The sequence below is a fragment of the Columba livia genome, chromosome 15 (assembly GCF_036013475.1).
Source record: "Columba livia isolate bColLiv1 breed racing homer chromosome 15, bColLiv1.pat.W.v2, whole genome shotgun sequence".
In the NCBI taxonomy this organism is placed as follows: domain Eukaryota; kingdom Metazoa; phylum Chordata; class Aves; order Columbiformes; family Columbidae; genus Columba; species Columba livia.
Window position 1 is genome coordinate 11,946,461 of NC_088616.1, and position 23,037 is coordinate 11,969,497.

The following is a 23,037-nucleotide window of genomic DNA, read 5'->3' on the forward strand; positions in this document are numbered from 1 at the left end:
AAAGCCAAATAAAATCTCTCTGGAGGCAGCATCATTACAAAGAAACATTAAACCCAGCAACCCGGCTCAGAACTAGAAAATGAGTTATTTTCATCAAAGCGGGATGCTACAAAATCCATCTTCACCTCTAGCACTAAGCAGCCCGGACACCAAATTCCACAGCTTTGTGTCTGCCCTGCAATTACACGGGATTTATTAGAGTAGCTTTTATTATTCAATCTTTGTGCAAGGGATAGTGGTAAAACACCTCTGATCTGTAGGTAAGTTTTATGAAGGTACACGCAGCTGACACAAGATGTGGTTAAATCCAACTATCCATACGCATAAAAGATGCACTAATTTAACTTGGCAGCAAATCACTTACTGAAATACGCAAATTAATTAAAAAACCTGAGCTGATCACCTGGGAGGACATCAGGTACCAGCTGGGCACACAGGTACCTCTCAATTAACTTGGAGTCACGTTGATGGCACCAAATGAAGGTCTGGCCCATCAGCTGGTATCACAGCCATTAACTGCAGCAAAACCATCCCTCGCCCCAAGAACATCGCACCAAAGGCCACATCTCAGTCCCAGCCACTTCCACTCCTCAAATGGGCACGTTCTGTCTTCACATACCTATATCTGACACCACTAAATGATTCTCTTCATAATACATGTATTATAAACTCCCTTTTAAAAAAACCTTATACTCTGACATCTGTTTCCATTTAGGCTGTTCTGATTCCTTTTTTTTTTTTGAAATTGAATATAAAATGTTACTTAAAGGTCCCAAAATCTAGGTGGTGTCGGGAGAGAAACCAAAATCCATATAGCAACACCACCATCACCCTGCCTAAAAGCCAAGACTTGGTGAGCGCCAAGGGCTAGGAAGATGCGATGTGCCCAGTTCAGATCAGGAACAAGGTACAGAAAACATTATTAAACTTGGAAGAACCTGACCATCATTTCAAGCCATTCCACTGAAAATGGATAAATCTACAGCTTCAATGGACATTTGACACGTATTTGCAGGCGAGTCCTTTGGCTTGGGCAACGTTAACGGATCATAATGGTTTTAGATCGCTTTGGTAGCTACACCTAAACATAAATAAATAATCATCACTGGAAAGATGGTAACAGCACATGTTCAGGATCATGTCGTTGGCTTCAGTAACATCTCCAGTTTATAGCTGGTCTGGCTCTTATCAGACAGAATGTTTTATATCTACACTTATACATACATGCAATCACATGTGCAACACATACTTTATCTCCCATCCTCGCCTGGACCCAAACGCTGCAGCGCAGCACCGAGCGCATCACATCTGGAGAGCGCAGATGTTCTGAAGCTCTCGCAGCCCTGCCAACTCATATCGTTTCACTGACAACATCGTCGGAATAGATTTTTCTCTTTGAGCCCAAGCACCTGGGAACTCTGCTAGAGCACTGCAGACACAAAGGTTCTGGATCGCAGAGAAATGTTTGAAATCAAATGCAAAATTAAAACAGGGGAAGAAAAAAAAAATAATAATAATAAAAAAATCCTGCCCCAGAGCCGAGGAGCCTGAACTCTCCACAACGTGTTTCCTTGGCAAGGGAAGGACCACATGTGGTGGATCTCAGCCATGTCATTTAATACGGTTCTGGAAGGTGTTCGCGCAGTGTGGAGAGCGGTGTGAAGCCTACGTCGAGCGGCACAGAAAACGAGACCTGAGAGCACCCTGGAAGGCTGTAACATGGAAGAAACACCACGGGCAGCCAGAATTGGTCGCATTTTCATTACACTTAGAGCAAATCTTCCAATTTGGGGATCTAACTTGTGATCTTTGAATGTCAGTGCTTAGCAATACACCCAAAGATGCGAGGCCAACAGAGCCAACCTGGTCCTTGGGTCTCCCCGGTTTGGCCATGGCAGTTACTGTGACATGGAGACAACACCAACCGTGGCCACCCTGACACACGTGGCACCTTCCAGCACGAACCTGACACTTGGTTGGAGCTCCCCGCTCTGGCCCAGCTCCCTCCGCTCCTGCCACCATTTCCATTTGCCATCTGAGCAAACCCACGCTACTCAGAAGCCAACCCAGGGCTCCTGGAATGGCCAAAGTCCTCCTGGCCCCAAAACCAAGATCCCCAAGTCAACAGTGAAAATTAATACGGACCTTCCTGCCATGTTTTCACAGCCACGGCAGCGCTCTGCATCCTGGGGGCCTCCCGTGCAAATCTTGGGTGTAAAATCTCGCTCTCAGGTTTAATAGGCAAAACCGCTATTGGTAGCAAAGGTGAGATGACACATCCCCAGCTGGGGACATCTCAACAAGGTGCCTGCAAGCCACCGCTAAACCCAGCACATTTCAAGTCAGACAACCAAACGCGGAGGCACCAAAAATCGAAGTCTGACAGTGTCCCAAATAACCACATTTTCTTTTCAATTCTTTTAAAGGAAACAACAACCCGCAAAGCCAAGGCTGTGGGATCCCTCCAGAGCCTCTCGCGTGCCAGCAGGATGACTGATGGTAAATCACGGCAGCTCGGGGCTCGGCACAGGCTGCTGCCAGGCGGCTCCGCCTGCTGGAGTCACCCACGGTCCCCCTTCCAATTAATCAGGTTCCCATACTGATTAACAGCATGATTCATGTCTCTCGTTAGGCGCATTCTGTAACAAACAAGGCTGTATTTCAAGGCCACTGGCTTAATGGTTAAAATAAATACCTTCCAAATTTCTATTTTCAAGTAGCTGAACCTTTTCCACCTTTACAACTAATTCAGACTTCCTTCAAATTATTTTTCTAAGTAATATAACAATTTGTTTTTCATTAGAGCTTGTCAAAGCCGGACTTCGGTTTATTTTGAGAGAAACCAGCGCTCTCCAGAAACTGTTTAGTACAATTCGAATGACGCCCAAAGGGGTTATTGCAGCCACAATCAAAATAGAGTTTACAGCACTGGCTAGGGGTGACACTTTATTTAATGATTAAAAAAAAAGAGAGAGAGAAAAAAAAACCCCAGCCCCCTGAATCAGAAGCTAATTAAATGCACTCCTATGGCTAACAGTAAGTGTTTCCAAGTCACTCCAACTACTGCAGAATGCAAGAACTTAACTTGTTGCTAACTAATACCAGACACCATTATATGAGCAGCGTTATTTACTGATTTGGGGTGGTATGTGCTGGTTTCTCGTGTCTGGCACAGCAGCCTCGCCTTGCAGCAGATACGATCGAGCGGGATGTGAAATCAAATATAGAGGCGATTAAACAGTTTGGGTTCTGCCTGCTTAAGTTGGATTTTGGGGGGAGTATCGCTCGGTATTTAATTTAAGGTGGCTTAAACGTAACAGAACATCTACCCTGTAACTCCTTTGATTTCACATGCACCCAAGTCCAAAGCAGATTTTTAAACAATTCAGCTACAAAACTATTTTCCACCGAACCATTCCTCCCCTAGCACCACACTCATGTTCTGCTGTTCATTTTCCTGGGATGTTCTCTGTTTGTTTTTTTTTTTCCCTAAACCACAACAAAATCAACAAAATTTGGACTTTTGTGAAGGCTGAATCTCCTCTTTGTTTTCGGGGGGGAAAGGCTGCCCGGCCCGAGCAGCGAACACCCACTCGCTCGCACCCTCCAGGGGATGCTGCTCGGGGGACCACGGGCCCTGCATCCTACTCCATGGGGGTCCACAAGTGAAATCAGGGGCTGGCCTGGGGATATCACCTGGAGGAATATTGCCTGCAGCCTCTTTTATGGTTTTATGGGCACTTGCGGTGTCGATCTTTATGGGAGAAGTGCAAACACACACCCGAATTTTCTGGCTGCTGCCTCCCGGCAGCCCCAGGGTGGCTTCTATGGCAAATCGGTAGCGGATTTATTTTCATGTGCAACGTGTTCATAAGGTAACAACACTACTCTGCATCAATAAAGAAAAAACAACTACTTGAGTAGTGCAAATGTCCTGTAGGTGCATAATTAAAGCAGAAATGAAGGGCTTGATTCCTCTGTCACAAGCCTGGGAGTTGTGTAACCCTGATAATCCTCCTAGAGACACATCTGATTTACACCAGCGTTAAGAAAAAGAACAAAACCGAGCTCATATCTGACAAGTGAAAACAAACACTGGATTCAGACACTTTCTGCGGGGAAGCGGGGAGCTGTTTAATTTTTGTTCCTTCTCGCTGGGCTGCTGCTGTGACCTCTGCTACCTCCTAAGTCAGCAACACAATATGTTGCAGCTGTGGCACTGCAGCAGCATGATTTAATTTGTGTGTGTGTGGCTGGAAGGGCAGCTCATCCCTCCAACGTCTCGCGGCACGGCAGGAGTGGTAGGAGCCGGGGGGAAAGTCCCCCTTCGCCTCCCATGCACAGCTCTGGAGAGGAGATGGGAAAAGGATTGATGAGAGGAAAATGTCCATTTTCATCAACGTTTTTAGGAGGTTGGGGTTTGTCCAAGCCAAAGGAAAAAAAAAAAGGCAGAAAATACGTATCGATGCAACAACTGTTTTCTGCTTAAAAAAAGAAAAAAGAAGAGGAAACTGACTTTTCTGCCCACTGTCCCACGTGTTCCCAGCCCTTCAGCAGCTCAGAAAGCGGCTGTGTCCCCATGCAGCTCTTGGCCAGACCCCGGGAGCTCTCAGGAGCTTTTCTTTGTCAGCGCTGAGTCTGAGGGGGTTTTGGCTGCAGAGGTTTTATCTTTGCCTTCTGCAAGGCTGCAATTCAGCTTTGCTCTTGGCACTGTCATCCCTCCGCTTTATATACGGCTCCTGCTGAAAAACACCCCGGGACAGCCCGAGTTCATAGGCAAACCTCGTCGGGAGGAGGAACTGGCGATCCCAGGGCTTTGCCGCTCCGGCTCCTTTGGGGAACGTCTGTCCTGACGTGTGATGCTGGGGCTGAGCTCATCCCGGCACGGACGGATCCCCCCGGCAGCTCCCGAGGCTGCACACAGGATGCTCCACGCAGCAGAACGTGCCGTGATTTTTCAGGGACCATGAAAAGGAGTCAGGATCCCCAAATTCATACAAATCCAAAGGGATTTGAAGGCCTAAAACTCTCCCCGCATCCCAAAATCCTCAAACTGTGCCTATATGACTATGACCCAGAACAGCGCAGTGGAAGCAAAAGATCAACCCTGCCATTCCAACAGAGCTAGCTTCATACTTTCCATTTACTATTCATTTATCTCTGGGTTTTACCTTTGTGATACTGAAGCTTCTTCCCAGCTGGCACAGCCAAAACCACCCCCGGGCTGTAAGAACCTTGAGCCCCCTCGCCTTGTCCCTAACCCAGTGCCACCCGCCAGCTCGGAGGGGCAAGGTGGCTTTTTCCTGGCTTTTTGGCTTTCCTCTCGCTTCCCCTCATCAATGCGCTTGCCAAGCAGTGTAATTTTACTGCCTGCCTCAAGGAGCCAAGAAACACGTTTGCTGGTGTAAGCTGTGTGTTAGACGTCGTGAAAAAACATGCAGCTTCAGGGTTTTAGGAGCCAGCGCCGGAGAGGAGTGAAAACACCCGCAGAGCAGCGGGGCCGTGGGTTTGCACCCTCTCCAGTTTCACTCACGGACGCTGGTCCTCGGCTCTTTGTGGCTATGGGTGGTTGAGGGATGGACCTACGGGCACATGAAGGTGACTGTGAGAGCACAGGGGTTGGAAGAGTCAACGCTGAGAGAGGGGATACGGTGAGATGCTCTCATGGGTTATGTGGTGGGAAGGGGAAAGGACTTGTCTTCCTCATGTAACACTTTCATCCTCCCTTCCCTTTAAAAGCACAAGCTCCTCAGGGCACGGGCAGGCTCTGGCTTGATGCTTCTACAGAACCATGAACAACAGGGTCCAGACCTCACCTGGGGTCTTCAAGACCCTCCAAGAATTCTCCTTCCACCTCCAGATACTAACAGCCACATTTTGGACTTTATTTCTCCTGAACTTTGGGCTGCTTCAGACCTACGTGTATATTTTTGAGGCTCAGACCCCAACACTACTAACAAATCAGCCAATCGGTACCATCAGACTCAAAATGAAAGAATAATTAATCAAAGTGCTTTGTGAATCACTGGCCACCACGACCATCTGCAGCTGGATTTCCATCCCGTTAAGCGAACATCACGTTCAACAGCCACTATCAAGAGACGTTCAGTGAAAACAACCCCATCCTTAGGAATTAGAGAAGGTGCCCAAAACCCCAACCCCAGCACTGGAAATTTAAATGAGGGGACACACATGTCCCCAGCACTTGGTGAACAAGGTCCTGCCTCTGCGCAGCAGCTATAAAATGCAGGAAGGACAACAATAAATGCTAGCAGAAAAGCTTGGAATATTTAGGAAACTCTCAAAAACTCTGAGGTTCTATATGAACAAAGGGCAAACTCCACCTCAGGCTTATTTGGAGGTTTCTGTGGCTCAGACTGGCCGTTTCTCACCAGCCTGTTTTTACGGGGCAGGAGCTGAGTTACACGTCTCTCCTGCAGCTCCATTCCTGGCACAGACGCTTTGCAGCAGTGTTGCTCAGCACGTCAGCTCTGGCACCTGCTTACCATAAATCCCTAACGACGCTGAAAACTTAAACGTCCATTTAGTGCAATTTCTGGTTTAGATTTCCATTTCTACATACTGTAAATGCTAGAATGTTGGTTTTGTGTTGTTTTTTTTTTAAACGATGCTGTCTATTTGCCTTGGAGATTCTCTGTAATTGGCTGGCGTTCTTTTAAGATTTCTTTCTAAATGCAAAAGGATGCTCTTGGCACAGTCTAAAGGGGAGGCTTTGCCACTGTCACCTGCTGACGCTTTCACGCTGGCTGAGATTTCCGAGCAGGTTTCCTTGCTGGGATGGGCCAATGCACAACTTGGGGTCTCAGGAGCCCAGAGGGTTTAAGTTCCACTAGACACCACAGAAAAAGAAGCCTCATGGAGTGATGTCAGCCTGTGCAGATGGGAGTCTGAGAGTCTTTGCTTTTGGAACACGTGTGATGGCACAAACTGTTTAGTCCCATTGAGCACCAACCTGCCTATTTGCTGTGAGAAATGCTCCTGAACCTGGGACAGGCAGCCTGGTGGGATGCTGTGACACACCATGGGGACAGTCCCTGGTGCTGTCCCCATTGCACAGTCCGCCTGGGGGACAGGCGGCTGACGGGGCCTGGCTGGAAAATCTTGGATGACATTTTCTCTCCACTCACCTTTGATCCTGGCAAACGTGCTCTGGGTGCTGCAATCGGATGGAGAGTCTCTCTGTGCACAGATGTCCTGCAACAGCTACACCCACAGCTGTAAATCACAAAGCCCTCCCCAGTCTGGTGGTTGGTGACAATGAACGATGATTTTTCTAATGGGAACTGGCCAACATTCAACCCACTCCTCGATTATTTTTTTTAAGCAAAGACTATTTATATTGAAAGACTTGCATTAAGTAAGACTCTCTGATTTATTCCAGATCAAACAGCAGCCAAAGGGGGAGATTTCTGGAAACCTGAGCTGCGGGGCTCGTATCAGAGCCAGCAGACCCCAAATTGAGATCACAACAACGTTAATGCACATGAAGCACCAAAACTGTGGGGTGTCCTGACTCCTCGTGACCCCACTTTGGGTCTCATGACGACACAGGTGGGTGGGTGAGCACGGGAAGGGGATGGTCCCTGTGCAGTGTGTGTTTCAGCCATCGTCACCCAAATGTCCCATGGACAGGAATCCGGTGGAGGACAGACAGACATACATACATCCATCCTCCCAGGTGCTCTCCGCTCCCCCGAGCCGCTCCTCTCTGACATTTCCAAACTCACTAAGCCTTTTTCCTTACAAATGTGAACTAGGCAAGAAGAGTAAGTTCACACTTGAACAAAAAAAAAAGACTTTTCTTTAAAACACAGTTTTTTTGGGCTCCTGACAAAGCAATATTCACCAGGCCAGTTAGAATGTGGAAAAATACACTTACTCAACCTCGCCACCATGACTCCAATAACAATTATAAAATGTCCAATAAAACTTGCATGTAATGTCAATTCAAATCTTGAAAAGCAGAATTAAGTGGTATATCAACATTAAACTTTACTGCTTCCTTTGCAGAGCAGAAGTATTGTCAATAAAAGTCATTCTGAATGAAGAAAAGGGCAGTAAATATTAAATAAACAGGTTTTTGTTGAAATGCTATAAATGCACCAGAGCTGCATTTTACACTGGGACCCTGTTTTCCTTTGCAGACTCCCCTCATGATAGAAATCAGTCAGTAATTACAAACTATCAATAAAGCACCAATTAAAGGGTGGTTAGATGCATGCGTTTACAATATGGCATTATGAGCCTTCAGTGTATGTAAGTTGGCTTTTTCAGATCCCACTGGCTCCGTCTGAAGTTCCCCAGCACACAAATGGTCGTGCTGCTCGTTAGGGGCCCTGCCAGGAGTTGCAGGGCGCTGGAGCTGAGGGCTTGGGGCGCATCCCCCGTGTGCCCCGTCCCCGTTCCAACCGCGACCATGGCAAGGACGGAGAAACCCAGAGCCGAGAAGGGGATGAGAGAGGAGCCTTTGGTCATGCTTTCTGGTCATGGACACCTATTCTGGCAGAGATGTGAATACAAAGCATCACCACCTCAGTCCCTTACGCTATTGTTTTTCTGCCACGGCAGAAGCGAGCAGAGCACGACAGCTTTTGGCAGCTGGAATTTGGCAACGTGGTTTATTTTCTCGTAAGCCACTCACCATCGTGTGATCTGCTCCTTTCTGACATTAGTCACCTTAGAAAGAGCCATCACGATCCCTACATTTCTTTACACGCAAAAGTATTTCTACTCGCGATTCCTGCTTGCTAATCCGATCTCCAATCAACCAATCTCAACACCGCCCGCTTCTGCAACAAGCAGCCAAAAGAGACGCAACGTTTTGCTTTGTCCATGAGACAAAAGAGCACGTTCTTTTTAGGGCTGGGATTAATATGATCCTCCAAGTGACCCTGAAAACCTGAGGTGTGATGCCCATCACAACCACAGCTGGCACTGCATGGAGCAATGACCCTCTGGATCAGAGCTCTTCTGTCCCTCCAGCTGCCCGAGATCCAGCCCAACAAAACCAAATCTGATGCCAAACGACATGCCGAGCGAGCAGAGGTCCAAGCTGTGTGTTTGGTGGTACCCAGGCACCATGGGATGCAGGAGAAGGAGCGGGCATCTCTGCGAGGGCACAGATCCCATGGCTTCTATGTCAGCCCTTTCAAATCTGATCAGCATTTTTGTGGTTTACCGATGGAGTTTATAAGCTGTTCTCCAGTTTAATCATCACACATATTTACAGGAAGCAGTAACCGCTCCCTAGGATTAATTTCATGATGCTGAAGCGACATTGAACAAATGGTGCAGTCAGCAAGAGCTGAGAGCTGCGCTTCTGCGAGTCAGAGTCACTGGGGTTCAATGAGCTCCTTGAACCATCCCCGAGCAGAGACGAGAGAAATCAGATGCGGTCTAGGAAACTATATATGCAGGAGCTTCTGTCCTCTGACTTTTGCACAGATTTATTTATTTCATGTGCAAAAATAAAAAATCAACTGGAATGTGAATGCTATTAATTTTTGAAGAAATTATTTTCACTATGAACCTCAGTCTGGTGGTTGTAAAAAAGAGCTTAAATTTTTTTGGAGATAAAGAACAGCCCTTGAATGTCAAATAGAAGAAAAATCCTTTCAAAGGGTGAAAGATGTCTATAAAAATTAACCTCTGGAGCATCTCACCTGGAAGAGGATCTGCAGGAGGCCGTGGACGATGCTCATTCGCCGTCCCAGGAGGAGGAAGAACGGCACCAGCAGCTCGATGAAGTGATTGACCAGGGTCTCAAACCGGTGGAACCACCACGGCGAGCGATGCATGAAGTAGGCGATGGGGTTGGGCACCGGCTGCGTCTGAAAGACGGAAGAAGAATCAGTCCCCTCCAAAGCTCATCATCAGGGGGAGCTACAGGGCTCTTGGCCTTTTTCCTTATGTCTTTCCCCGAGTTTGCTCGCAGGAGAACTGTCCTTTGCCGCTGGACGCTCATTTCTTTCTAGAGCAAATTAATTCAGTTCTTTTCTGCAAACCCATGGAATCTTTAAACCAATACATCTTTAAAAAAAAACAAGAGTTTTAATTTTCTCTTCTTTCCATCCTAACCAAACTGCACTCAAATTAAACCCGCTATTATTTAATACTGAAATGTTACACATAGCTCGACACCAACGGCTGTTAAACCGCTCTGGACATCATCAGAGCAATGAAACAGATACAGAAACTGAGAAAGAGATTTTCTCAGGGTCACACGGTAGGTCACGCAGAGCCAGGAATGGAAACCAGATTTCAAAACTTAGGAGATATTCTTTCAAAATGTTTAAATTTGAAATAAACGTGGTGGTAGAGTTGCTTTCCAAAATCATAATTCGGGAGAGGAAAGTGTAATTCCTCTAAACATGCTATATTGGTTTAAGGTATTTACATACTGGCCTTGTGACAATATTATTCTTCTATCGGCCTGAAATTTTTTGACACTGGGAGATCTTCCATCCAGAACAGTACAGCTGCACATTTTACAAAGGAAACAAACCCAAATCCTGATACGTTAGTAACTGCCACCCTTAGAAATACTGCAATTTTAGCAAAAAGAAAAAAGTGAACAACTCATCTCAGCATATCTGACAAGCTCAAATCCATCAGAATTGTTTTAAAACTGCGACAAAAAAAAAAAAGAGATGAAGATGCAAATTTTAATTGATGGAGACACAACACATCTTTAAATTATTTGCAGCTAAATCAAAAATACAAACAAAACAGGGAAAATAACCATACGAGGCATGGCAACCGAGCGTGCTTCCACTGCCAAATCCCACAACTATTGTAATTCCTTATTAGCAGAGCTGGGATTAATAAAGCCGTTGCTTTCTCCGGGTTGGAGCTGCTGTGAGCCCCAGGACAGCAGACCGCATCCTTCCTCCCCAGCCGGCGGGGCCGGATGGAGCCGTGTCGGGGTCAGGGGCTCTGCCAAGGCCACTCGGCGAGGGGACAGGAGGTCACGGCTCCCGGGTGCCACCGAGGGTCCTTCCCCTCCGCACGGGACCTGTTTCGAGTTAATCTGCTTGTTGGACTATGCTTGAGCATTCCCAGAACGTCAGGGAGGCTCACAAACAGATTGTTTTTTACCTTGATCCCAAATTGCTGAGAAATGCTTTTATCCTTCCAAAAAGGCAAGTTGCTTTCTTGGCTTCTTGGATTATTTTTAAGTGCTTTAACCATGATGAGGTATCAGCCCTACAGGTTGTGACGTTTGGCCAACCATGAGCTGGTTTCCAGACAGAACCACCTGATCCCAACAGGGCAGAGCTGCAGGAAGGTGATTTTGCTGCGTCCCCGCCGGGATGCAGCCGCTGCCCTTTCCCCATCACAGCGCGCTGGATTCGCTCTCTTTGACGCAGACAACACTTCTGACCAGGGACCATGAAGAACAAGCAGTATTACATATCTAATTCCATCCCTACTTACATACGTAATTAAATCTCGTAACTCGATGGCACTGAGCTGTTGGACATTTGACTGTGGCTTTGCAGGGCTGCACTGACACTGTTTAATTTTAAAGCAAAGACCATAGAACAGAATTGTTGGGTTGGAGGGACCTCCCCAGCTCCCCCAGTGCCACCCCTGTCATGAGCAGGGACATCTTCACCAGCTCAGGTTGCTCAGAGCCCTGTCCAGCCTGGCCTGGGATGTCTCCAGGGATGGTTCATCCACCACCTCTCTGGCCAACCCAGGCCAGGCTCTCACCACCCTCAGGGACAACAATTTCTTCCTTGTGTCCAGCCTGAATCTCCCCTCTTATTTTAAAGCCACCACCCCTTGCACTACTGCAACAGGCCCTGCTAAACAGTCTGTCCCCCATCCTTAGCTATTTAATGTGCCACTCGGTTCCCCCATCCCCTTCCCCTCCATCCCTGGGTCACGCTGGCACCTCATCTGCCAAGGTCAAGAGCAGCCAGCACATCCCAGCTGTCACTTTGGGCTGGGACTCAAGATATTGTCCTCTCAATCTGCTGTGCTTAAGGGCAAAAAGATAAAATTCTTGCTTCTAGACCTGTTGCAGGGGGGCAAGAAGTAGAAGAAAGTTCTTGGTTTGGGCTCATGCAGCAGCCACATACAGCTTCACATGGGGATGATTGAGGTCTGTCGCAGTTTATCTCTTGCTGCTGTGCTTTTTAGCAGCAGCTTAATTCTCATCCTGGAGTAGAAGTAGAAATGGGGAAAAATGCATATAAATCTAGCATGGGTTAATAATTCACTGCCAGGTGCTATAGCATCACCATCCTTCACTTTATCAGCACTGGCACTATCACGGTGTCAGTGGGGGCAACACTGCATGACAGGCAAGATAACTCCAACAAGCATCCATTCCCAAGCCCCAAAGTCTAAACCAGCTACAGACACACCACAAATAACACATGGTTCCTCAGCATTTGTTCTGACAGAAGAAATGCATTTGATAAGAGCAGCACCGGAGACGGAGCCTCTGGTGACACTATCAGTAAGGGACCCTTCCTGCCCACCGCCACAGCTGCTTCTCCAGCATGTAAACCTTGAGTATGTAAAACAAATGCAGTGATGGAGAAGTGATTCACATGTATCATTTGTTAAAAAGCTGCTGGGGGAGGAGAGCGCGGTGTGTGTGTGTGTGTGTTCCTCCCAATGCCTTCCAGATGCTGCAGCAGGGGTGTCCCGGGGAGAAATCCCTGTTTACTCAGGAACGGGGTGTTGAGGCAAGAGCAAAGACCCAGAGCAACGTGTGAATTGCTGCAGCCCCAAACACAGACACCTGTGACGCCAGGATCGCTTCAACCGGCTTGTTTTGCCGGGTATGTTGAGCTTTGGAGAAGCATCTCAAGGCAGCCAGGAGTCCCCCAGCATCGAGATCTGTGAAACCCTGATACGCACATACAGAAAAATGCAGCTCCGAGTCATGTGCAACTCAACAAAAAAGCCCAAAGCAAACGTGCGGTGCGGGGAACAGAGCGGAGCCCTTGTCTCCAACAAGCCCCATTTCTGGATGCCTCTGTGAAACATGTTTTTAAATAAAAAAATGATTAGCAAAAATGGGCTTTATGTGTCAGCACAAGGTGCAGTATAATAAACCTTCTGCCTCCCTCACACCTCCAGCAGCCGGAGAAAAACTGCGCTGCAAATGCGTTTTGAGATCAGATTGGGGAAAATTAATTCCATAATTCACAGGGCAGATTTGTAACGTGTGACTGCGGGGGCTGCTGGACCAATTCTGGGTTGCCAGCTAAGGCATGTTCTCTGGCTTCTATCTACCCGGTTTTATGAGGGCTGGTAACAGATTCTAAAAATATGCACAATAAACTGTTTTTTCTCCCTAAGGGGTCTATGGTTTAATTATGTTCTTAGTGAGAACCATTAAAGTGCTAAGTACCTGAAGACTCCTAATTTACTAAACTATACGCTACTAAAACCCAACAGAAGGCTATTATACACCGGAGTAAACGCTCTTCTCTGGGACTGTAAATGCACATGGTCTCTCCTCTCAGCCTCCTTATTGCTACAGCATTACATAAACTCCAACCGAGTATTTAATCCCTGTGTTGGATACCCCAACTCAGCCTGGGGATACCTCCAGGCTCTCCTCCCCGTGTGCAGCAAAACAAGTCTCGCATTGTCCTTGAACAACCCAGACGGGGCCCGGGATGTGATTTTTATAGCGGCACAACTCCTGTGCAAGGAACCAGGAGGGTCGGGAAGACCCTGTCCCATCAAGATCATAAACAAGGAGGAGCCCAGAGATACATCAGGTAAGTTTTCTCCTTTGCAATGATGGGTTTTTAGCTTCCTTTGCTCTGTGACATGGATGCAGGAGCCTCTCCTGTATCTGCTCGCTTGGGGAACCTCAACAGCTCAAACTCACCAGGTGTCTTTCAAAAACCAGCACAAAGTTACGAATTAATCCGTTTCAAAAAGGTGAACAAAAAATCCATTCTTTTCCACCTGTTTGTATAAGGTAAACTGAGATTATCTATTGAGTCAGATAACCAAAAGTATACTTGGTGTTAATATTAAAACAACACTAAGGACAGCCTTTCAAAACATCACCCTGGGTGCCTATTGCAGAAACTGGGCTCTGCGAAAAACAAAGCAGGTCATAAATATTCCTATACACTCTACATACTATCATTTCTTTTCCCATTGAAAGGCACCTACTTAACCAAAATACTCAGATCTGAAGGCACTTAAGGCAGAAAAATCTAGAAAAACAGAAGGAAATGGAGCAACAGCAAATATGAATAAATGATGAGAGGAACCAACTATTCGGTCAAAAGAAATAGGATTAACTTGGTGCAACGGACACTTCATTAAAGGTTTGTGGGCACTGGAGATTCCAACAGGGAAGACCAGGAAGCCTTTGGCACAAGCAGAAAGAGGTGAAGAAAAGCAGCCTGAGGGGTATTAATATTTTTCTGAGCATTTGCAGAAGGTACAGACGAACGGTAAAGCACAGTTCTCCAGCTTCCCAAGGCACCGAGGCATGAACTCATCTCAGCTTCAAAGCAAAGAGCTCAATTCTCTCGTACTTCGGACCAAAAAAATAAAAAGGATTCTCCATCGCAGAGCATAATTTGATCAGCATGATCCAGCAGGCTGTTTTCTCTGCCAGTCGATTCTGCTTCAGATCTTGACCCTTCCTCCCAACGCATCTGCAGATCAAAGCTCCACTTTCCCAAGCCCCAGCAGAAACAGCGTCCCAGCCCCGTGCAGAAGAGCAAGAGGCAGAAAGGAGATAAACTGGGTCGCCAGCAGCTGCTGGGAAGTGTGGGGAGATGCGTGTCGTGACCGAAATCAGACTGTCTCGTGCTGCACCGTAACCAAGGGCTCCTGCAAAACACCCATCGTTGTAACTAGGGGGATTATGGAGAGCTGCTGCTTTCCGCCCGTGAGGCTTTGTGGTGGGCATCGTGATTGATGAACAACGTCGGGATTTTGCACAAAGATACACATGTAGGCAAGCGCTTGGAAAGGAAATTGAGCTGGGAACTGCTCAGCCTCTCATGCAAATCCCAGCTGTACCTCGTGCCGTGTCTATTTTACACATGCATCTCCACGTGTGTGCCGCTAACATACCTGCACACACAACAGCTCACCGGTTAAGAACAGGCCCTTTAAAACTTCCCAATTATTAATACGATTCCAATCAAAATCAGACAAAATTGAAGAGAGGCATCTGTCTTAAAATGCACAGAGATCTAGTGTCAGGGTGGGTGGGTCACAAGGGGTCGGCTCTTCAGTAACGCAATATCAAAATAATTAAGTCTCGGTAGATCTATGAAAAAGAAACGTTACCTATATGTTCATGCTGGGCAGAGCTTCCCTTGTCCAGTCAATAGTAATATTCAGTTCATAGAAAACCACACTGGAATCTGCCTGCTTTGAGACAGCAACCCAAGCCAAGGAGATGTGTGTTTGACTCGGTGCCAGCACGACCATAAAATGTTGGCAATTTAGTAGAGACGTAGTGCCGCGCCACTCTCCCAAAGGACCTAAATAAACTTCAGATGTAGAACATATATTTTTACTTTTTATATATATAAATCTGCTGTTTCATTTTTAACTCCTTTCCCCAGCCGTCGCTCCGTCTAAGGTTTTTCAAAGCTGAAACAGGTCCCTACTTCTTCCGACCGAGCGAAGCCTCAGCAACGAAAAGTTAAAAGCATGAAAAATCAGAGAAATGATTCACGTCTGGGCATTGGGTTTCTTGGGGAATGATGGCTGCACATGTGGCTCCAAATGCCGGAGGGGAAAGGGTCTTGGGAGAAAATTTCTGCTGTGCAATTTCATGCCTCGGTGTTGTAAAATATCCCAAGGATTTTTTTGGGTGTTTTTCCCTCTTGTTCACAAAGTTGCACTTGCAAAGTCACCAGTGTAGGTGAAACGCTGCTGCCACATCCATGACATCCGAGCCAAGCTTTGCTCACGATGAGTCAGCCCTGACTTACCCAGTGAGGATGCGCTTTACCTGGATACACCAAAATGTTGGATTTTCGAATTCCAACAAGCTGGGTGGGGGCAGAAGGATCTACAGCGCGCTGTGTGCTTTTCCAGGCTGCAGCTCCGAGCTGTCCCGCACTAACAAAAAGCACATTTCCACAGCCCACAGCATACCTGTTTATTGACACTGTCTCTCCACGGCATGCCTCCGAGCTGCCCGCTGTATATAGAGTTAATTGTGGATGCATTACAGATTCACCTATTTATTCTGTACATTCTTGGAGAGGTCCAGAGCTAAAATTACACAAAGAACTGCTGAACTGTTCAGGCTATTTATTTGTTCAAAATCCCTTTAAAATAATTAGCCGGGCCTGGAACAGACATCTCGGCTCTGGCGGGGCCAGAAGAAGGTGGTGAAACCAGCTGCGGGTCATTCCTGCCTTTGGGGAGGAGGTTTTTTTATTAAGAGCACCTGAGATGGGGCATTTCTGGTTTAGGGAGAGGACTGGGTTGGAAGGTCTGTAAGAAACATGAATTAAGAGCAAGACAACCTCACCAAGAAGGTCCTTCCCAAGGAGGTCCCATCCCAAAGGCAAAGGGGAGCTGCAGGAATCCTTCTCCCGCTTTGACAGCCAGTTGCCATCAGATGGTCCTTTCCTCATGCATCTCTTGTTCAGAGATTTTCCGATACAGAAACACAGTCCCTGGCCTGGCTGTTTCCAACCGAGCTCACCTTCCCTGGCGGATCGCGACGCAGGTCGCTCACCAATATTTTAAATTGCCATTTAAGAGCATATTGCAAATGTGATCCTTTAATTGGCCACTGTTACAGCTCTCTATTAGAGAAGACAAGTTTTTCCACACAAGGTAAGCCCTTGCGAAAGCACTGAAAATGTTTAAAAACAACCCAGTCCTGATATATTTATTATATATTTCAATATGTATAAATAATTTCATGAAAAGGAACGTACTGAGTGGAAACTCCATTTAAAATGTGATCCCAGATGGTGGCAAAGCTCTAAAATTGCAAGGCAACATGTAAAGAAAGATTAACGACCTCAAACAGGCACAAATTTATGAGGTGAAAGCCCCCGTAATCCTAGAGAAAAATGATACCGAACGTTAGACTAGACAGCTAGAAAATACCTCTGCTTAGTTCATGTGGCCTCTGCCATTTTACATTTTCTTTTAATACACATTATTCTGGGTTCATTTAGCCTGTTCTCCTGCAGGCCAGAGGTATCGTCTTGGTCCATGAGCACGGTGATGGATTTGCCAGCTCCCACCAGGTACCCAACTGGTAAATCAAGTCACAGGCAACAGCTCTGCTGTCCCGTGGTCTTACAAATGGGTTGTGTGTTGTCACATTCTGGGGATAAGCAGCCCAAAAGAGAGAAAACGGAGCCAGGACATCACGTCAAGCATTTATCATCACTGCAAGACTCAAAGCTCCACCATCACGTGGACCGAGATGATGGTGATGTTTCCCACACTAAAGCTCATGCAGTTCCTTATTCTGCCTAAGTAAGAAACGTTTCAAAGGAAAGTACATCAACATTTCATCCCAAAGAGCACAGGTCACCCCAGGAACCAGCATCTTCCATGCTCTCAATAGGACCAGATGGGATCTTGTGGGTCCCACAGACCATTTTCCCAGGATATCTGGCACCTCAGAGACCTCCCTGATAGCCCTGTGCTGTTCATCCCACTGATGATTCCCCTCTGGGACCTCTGCAAAGTCTCTTGTGTGGTCTGCATCACCTGGCACAGACAAATAGCTTGGTGCCCAACAGGGATGTGAGTGATATGGATGAATTCCCCCCAAAATGCCTTCAAGCTGCAGGTGGTTTCCCTTATCCCACGCTTGTGCCTTCACCCCTGGGCTGCAGCACGTCCAGAGACTGTATTTCTGCCTGACTCCTCCTGGGCCTGAGGAACCTGCCCAGCAAATTTTCCTATGACATTTTTTCCTGTGAGAATTTTCAATGAACTTGGATTTTCTGACCTTCTCGGCAAAGAGTTCCTGGCACGCTCTAGTTGATAACACAGCCGTGGCATGATATCAAAATCAGTGCGTTTTTAAACCACCACAAACAAAAGGAGATTCAGTCGGCACAGCAGCGCCCGGAGCCAGCGCCGCGGTCACACAGAGCGGCTTTGCTGAGCTCGCTCCTTCAAAACACGGCTGTTCTCTGGTTTGCTGTCACCCTTGGGTGCAGATGAGCACTGGGATGCCACCTGCCATGGGAAATGCGTGACAGTAACCTGCACGTATAACCGGGACAGGGACACATGAACCAAAAGCCACCCCAGGGCTCCCGTCTGCTGCTTTGCAGATCAAGGTCTCTGTTTTGCATCAGAAGCCGCAGAGCCCTGGGCTGTGATGGTGTTCTGCTGCCAGCAGATAGAGCTGTAGCTACCAGAAGGTCAGATAAGTGTTTAAAACAGAATTTAAGTACTAAAAATACAGATCACAGGCTGCTCTAAGCAGCCGAAGCTGAACCTACAGCATAAAAGATGGTCAGAAGAGGAGGAAAAACTACTTGCTACAATAAAAAAGAAGACAAGCTTGTATTCAATGAGGACAAAGCCCATAGCCCCAGAGCACAGCCTGCTCTCCCAGCTGAGGATTTATGGGAAAATCATCTCCTGGGTGTCCTGGTACAACTCCGCTGTGTCTGGTTGAGAACAAGTGCAGCAAGAGGAGATGCTGTGCTGAGGAGGGCGTTCCTCTGGCACCCACAGCCCTGCGAGCGCCCGCGATGCCTGCGGGGACCACGACAGGTCATTTCCAGCCCTTTTCCTCTCATCTGAAAGGTCCCAGTGGGGGAGGCTGCCAGGTCTCCCACAGCACAGAAGCCTTGGGTGCAGATGTGGGGATAGTGGAGCTGGTGGGGTCACAAAATCCTCATGGATTTGCCCCGAACAGCAAGTTATTTCCAAACCAGCCAAAGCCTGTTTTCCATCTCACCAAAGGCCCTTGTGATGCAGCACGGTCCCTTTTCTCTTTGGGGATGTGCTTTGAAGGGCAAATCTGCTGCTTTAGCGAGACAGTGGAAGAACATCTTTCCAAATGTCTTCCCAGGGATCCTGGGCTTTAACCTGCCATTCAGTACTCTAAAAACCTACCGTGGCTGCTCTCCCAAAGGCCCTCATTACTTCACTTTTTAAAAGTTCGGTGCTAAAACCAGGATCGTATCTCCTTCAGAGGGCTATTTTTTTTTTTCTGGTGTGCATAAATACGACATTCAGCACCAGGCCAAGGAACACATGGGCAGAACCCGCGGGCGGCAAATGCCAGCAAAGCCCCCAGCTCGTGCCTGTGTTTGGATTAGGCAGTTTCGTGGCCTGGACATTTACAGTTGGGTTAGTTGGGTTGGTTTTTTTTCCGCAACTTGAGACAAACAGTGAGATCTTTCATAAAACGCGTTCACAAAGGGTAAATTGTGCCATGAGGAACCGACTACCTGGATGGTCATTTGAATTCTCCGAACTGGAACCCCACCACGCTCCAGGCCGAAGGCAGCGCCGGGGGCACGAGGGGGAACTCGGCGTCATGAGCTGCCTCGTTTAACTTTCCAAATGCACAAGAGACACAGACATTTCAACCCACTGCCCGGTTTGAGCCATCGCTGTTGTAAATTAAACATCCAAGGGGTGGAAGGGGCGGTGCGAAGGGCACCCTGGTGCTGGTTCGCTCTATGAGTAACCCGGGCCGGGCCAAGAAGAGTTCAAGCCAAGGCAGAAAAAGAAGGAGAAAAACGTAACTTGAAATGTTCATACTAAAATGAAACAAAAGAGTGATCCCAACACTGACCAGGTGTTTTTACAAGGCTCAAAACAGCAAAACAAGCTGAAGATGGTCACTGCCCATCCGTCCTGCTGGATTTTTGTACAAAGAGCTGCCACGCGTTCCCCTAATGACGTTACCTTAAAACATTCTTCCAAAATAACACAAATACCTGACCTGACTCGCCTATTGAAGTGGTGCAACAACGGATGGGCATTTTGAAGGAAATAAATGTTTTGTATAAGGTCTTTAGGATGTGAGAAAGCACAGGGTATGTGGCTATTCTACCCTTCCATACTGAGTTCACCCAGGAACCCCGCGGCGCAGACAGGAGACGTCTGTGCTCCTGTGCACCTCACCTCTTTGCTTCTGACACTGAAACACACATTTCTAACACATATTCTCGTCCTGTTTCATGTCTTCTTCCAACCCATTTTTCAGCAGTAACACCTGGCAAATCTGCCACATACGTTTTCCAATTTACTGAAAGGTCTTGCATCACTATAACGAAGATTTTTTTTAATCCAAAAGTTTATGCCAATTCAATCCAACTTGAACATGTAGATAAAATAACATATGGTGTGTCTTATTGCCATTCCCCTCTAGAAACTACAGTGATATGAACACTGTGATAAATCCACTCATTCTAGTCCATGGTATCTTACAAATTTAACTGTTTCTCTATAGGTGAAGTTAGTACAGCTCCTGGATAAGCAGGCAAAAAGATTTTTCCGTGATGCTTGGTCAAAATGACCTTTTAAATGGGCATAGAAATTACTCATCCCTTTCACTAGATGCTTGGTGATGCTCACACTAAGGTTGCTTTACTCTGTACCAGCTCCACAGAACACACTGTGGCTGATTTGGGAGAATTCAGGCCTAAGAGCACTCATAGAGCAGGATGGAATAAAAATAATCCTTTCATTTCCAAAGGGGGGAAAAAAAACCCCAAAAACAGAAACAAATCTGCCACAGCACAGCAGGCTGGAAAGCAGCATCACCTTCAGCCCTTCGCCCCACACGAACACAAAAGCAGGAATAACCAGGTAACTGTCCCAAAGATGCAGTCAAAAGCTTAGCAGGGATTATTTCTGTTTTCAAGCTTTCTCCCTAGTAACAAAGGATGTAGACTGAAAGAATTTAGGGCAAGCAAAACAATTCACTAGAGAACTCTTTGCCATGTGGAGCCGACGCACAAACTCTTCCAACAGTTGGATGAAGCCAACAGCCAATTCTGCCCTCGCTCGCCAACGAACGGCACCTCGACAGCCCTTCAAACAGGCATCGCGTCTTCTCGGATGGAAACCACCCCAAGAACTACTTTATTTTTTAATTAAAGAGTTTAAAAAGTGACTTCTTACAAAGTCAGGACAATTTGCACACACAGTGCGACACAGATAGAAATACTAAATTCCGCTAAAGCCAGGAAACGGGCTTGGGCAACTTCGGACATCCGCATGCAAACCTGCGCTTGTTATAAATGTCCTCATCCTGCCCAAGGCCCTTCTTGCATGAAAATAATAATTACCTATATTTTTAAGGACAACTTAGGAATGGAAAGTTCTACAGTACATTCTTAATAACTCTGGTGGTTTACCATCCAGCACAAAAACGTCACAGATTTTAAGCAGCACGTGCTGGAGTAACTTGTTAACCAAGATGGAATTTAGGTTGTCTGCGGGGTTGGGTGAAATCTCTGCTACCAGCACCAACCAACGAGTATCTGAACGTTCAGATCCTTTTGCTTCGAGGTCCACAAAGTATTGCACTTGAGTAATCGCTTTGCTCGTTTTGTAAGCGTTGCCTGTTTCTATGCTTTCCTAAAAAAAATAAATAAATTCCACGAACAAATAAATTCTACCCAATAAATGTGTCGTTCTGCCATCCCTGTGGACATAATAATGCCCTCACACTTGTCCCAAGTTGGACAGCTTGCAAATCATCGGTATAAATAAGACTCCCAATCTATGCCAAACTTCTCATTTTTAAGAAAGCCTTTTACCTCCTTTCCTAACACCAAGTAACGTCCTGGAGCAGGAGCTCCAACCCAAGGAGGGATGGTGGCCACGGTGCCGGCCGGTCCCCGTGCTCGTCCCACCGTGTTTTCCCCCGGCGGGGGTTTGGGGGCTGAATTTCTCGCATATTCCGGCACCACTGGCACCAGCGCGTCACCCCCGGGAGCGCCACGCGCCTGCCCCAAACACTGCGCCCATTGATGCCGTGGGCCGGGGCGATGCCGGGGAGGGGGGCGTGTGTTTGTCTGATGAAGTGAGGTTCTCGCTGGGTATTTAATATTCCCCGTCATGCAGGCCTGTTTCTCCTTGAGCCCGCCTGTCAGTTAAGCCCGGGGATGTTTATTTTAACGGCCACTTGTGGTCAAGGCTGGTGCCAGTTGTACGGCATCGGTTACGCAGATTTAACACTGGGGACTCGGCCCCCGGCTCCCAGAGCACGGAAAGCAGCCAGGGCCGCCCCGGCCTAATGTGAAACAACTGAACTCTTCCAGCAGCCCCTGCTCCGGCTTTAACCCTTGCTGAGCTGCCTCCGCAGCACCAGCTCACCCAGCAGCCACAGACCTTGTCCCCATGTCCGCCCGCCCCCGCCTTGTCCTCTGTCCCGATCCCCCCTGGCAGCAGAAAGTCTTGCTGGGGTGATGATCTGAAAGCTGTAAGGAGAAAGAGAAACAGCATTTGGTTGCTTAACAAAGCATTTTTTGGGGGGTGGATAGAGAGGGTTTTAATTCCTCTTATGGATTTAGCATTGCCCCAAGGGCACAGCAAGCGTCTGCCGGGAGCGATGCCCGGGCTGAGCGTGGGATGCTCGGCACCCCGGCCCGGTGAAGCCGGCACCTCACCGGGTGATGCCCTGGCCACCAACATGTCCCCTGGAGCTACACCCTGGTGACACAAAGCCAAGTCAGCTCACACCCTCCTCCTTACAACAGCACCCCCTTTTTCCCCAAACCTGAGCCTCGTAGAGAGCAAAGACGCATCGCAACGCTCCTGCCACTACGCAAGAGCCTGGAGGATGCTAAAATGTTAAATAAACTGTGGGCCCGCGGCAAAATTATGCATCCTTTTTTGATCGTCTGGACAGCCTCCAAGATGCTAATCAGCCCCAGATTAAGTCATCAAGCAAACTGATGAGCAATCACATTTTGTCAGTACAGCTGGACATCATTACCTGGGGCTGATCTTCCGCTGGAGAGGGACGGCAGCTTCTTGCCACCGATCAGACTGGAAGGAAGCGGGAGGAGTACAGAGGACCTGTGCTCAGCTGCTCTGGTCTCC

General features: G+C 47.5%; 1 protein-coding gene across 5 annotated transcripts in view; it reads right to left on the bottom strand.

Moving 5' to 3' along the window:
• LMF1 (lipase maturation factor 1) overlaps positions 1–23,037 on the bottom strand; it is a 180,574-nt gene that overhangs the window by 46,034 nt on the left and 111,503 nt on the right. For all 5 annotated transcript variants that reach the window (XR_010466377.1, XM_005504541.3, XM_065031272.1 and 2 more), the window contains one exon: positions 9,684–9,851. Coding sequence is in view for 4 of the 5 variants with exons in the window: in XM_005504541.3 (XP_005504598.2) it covers positions 9,684–9,851 (168 nt within the window). In the remaining variant the exon portion in view is untranslated. The remainder of the gene's footprint in view (positions 1–9,683; positions 9,852–23,037) is intronic.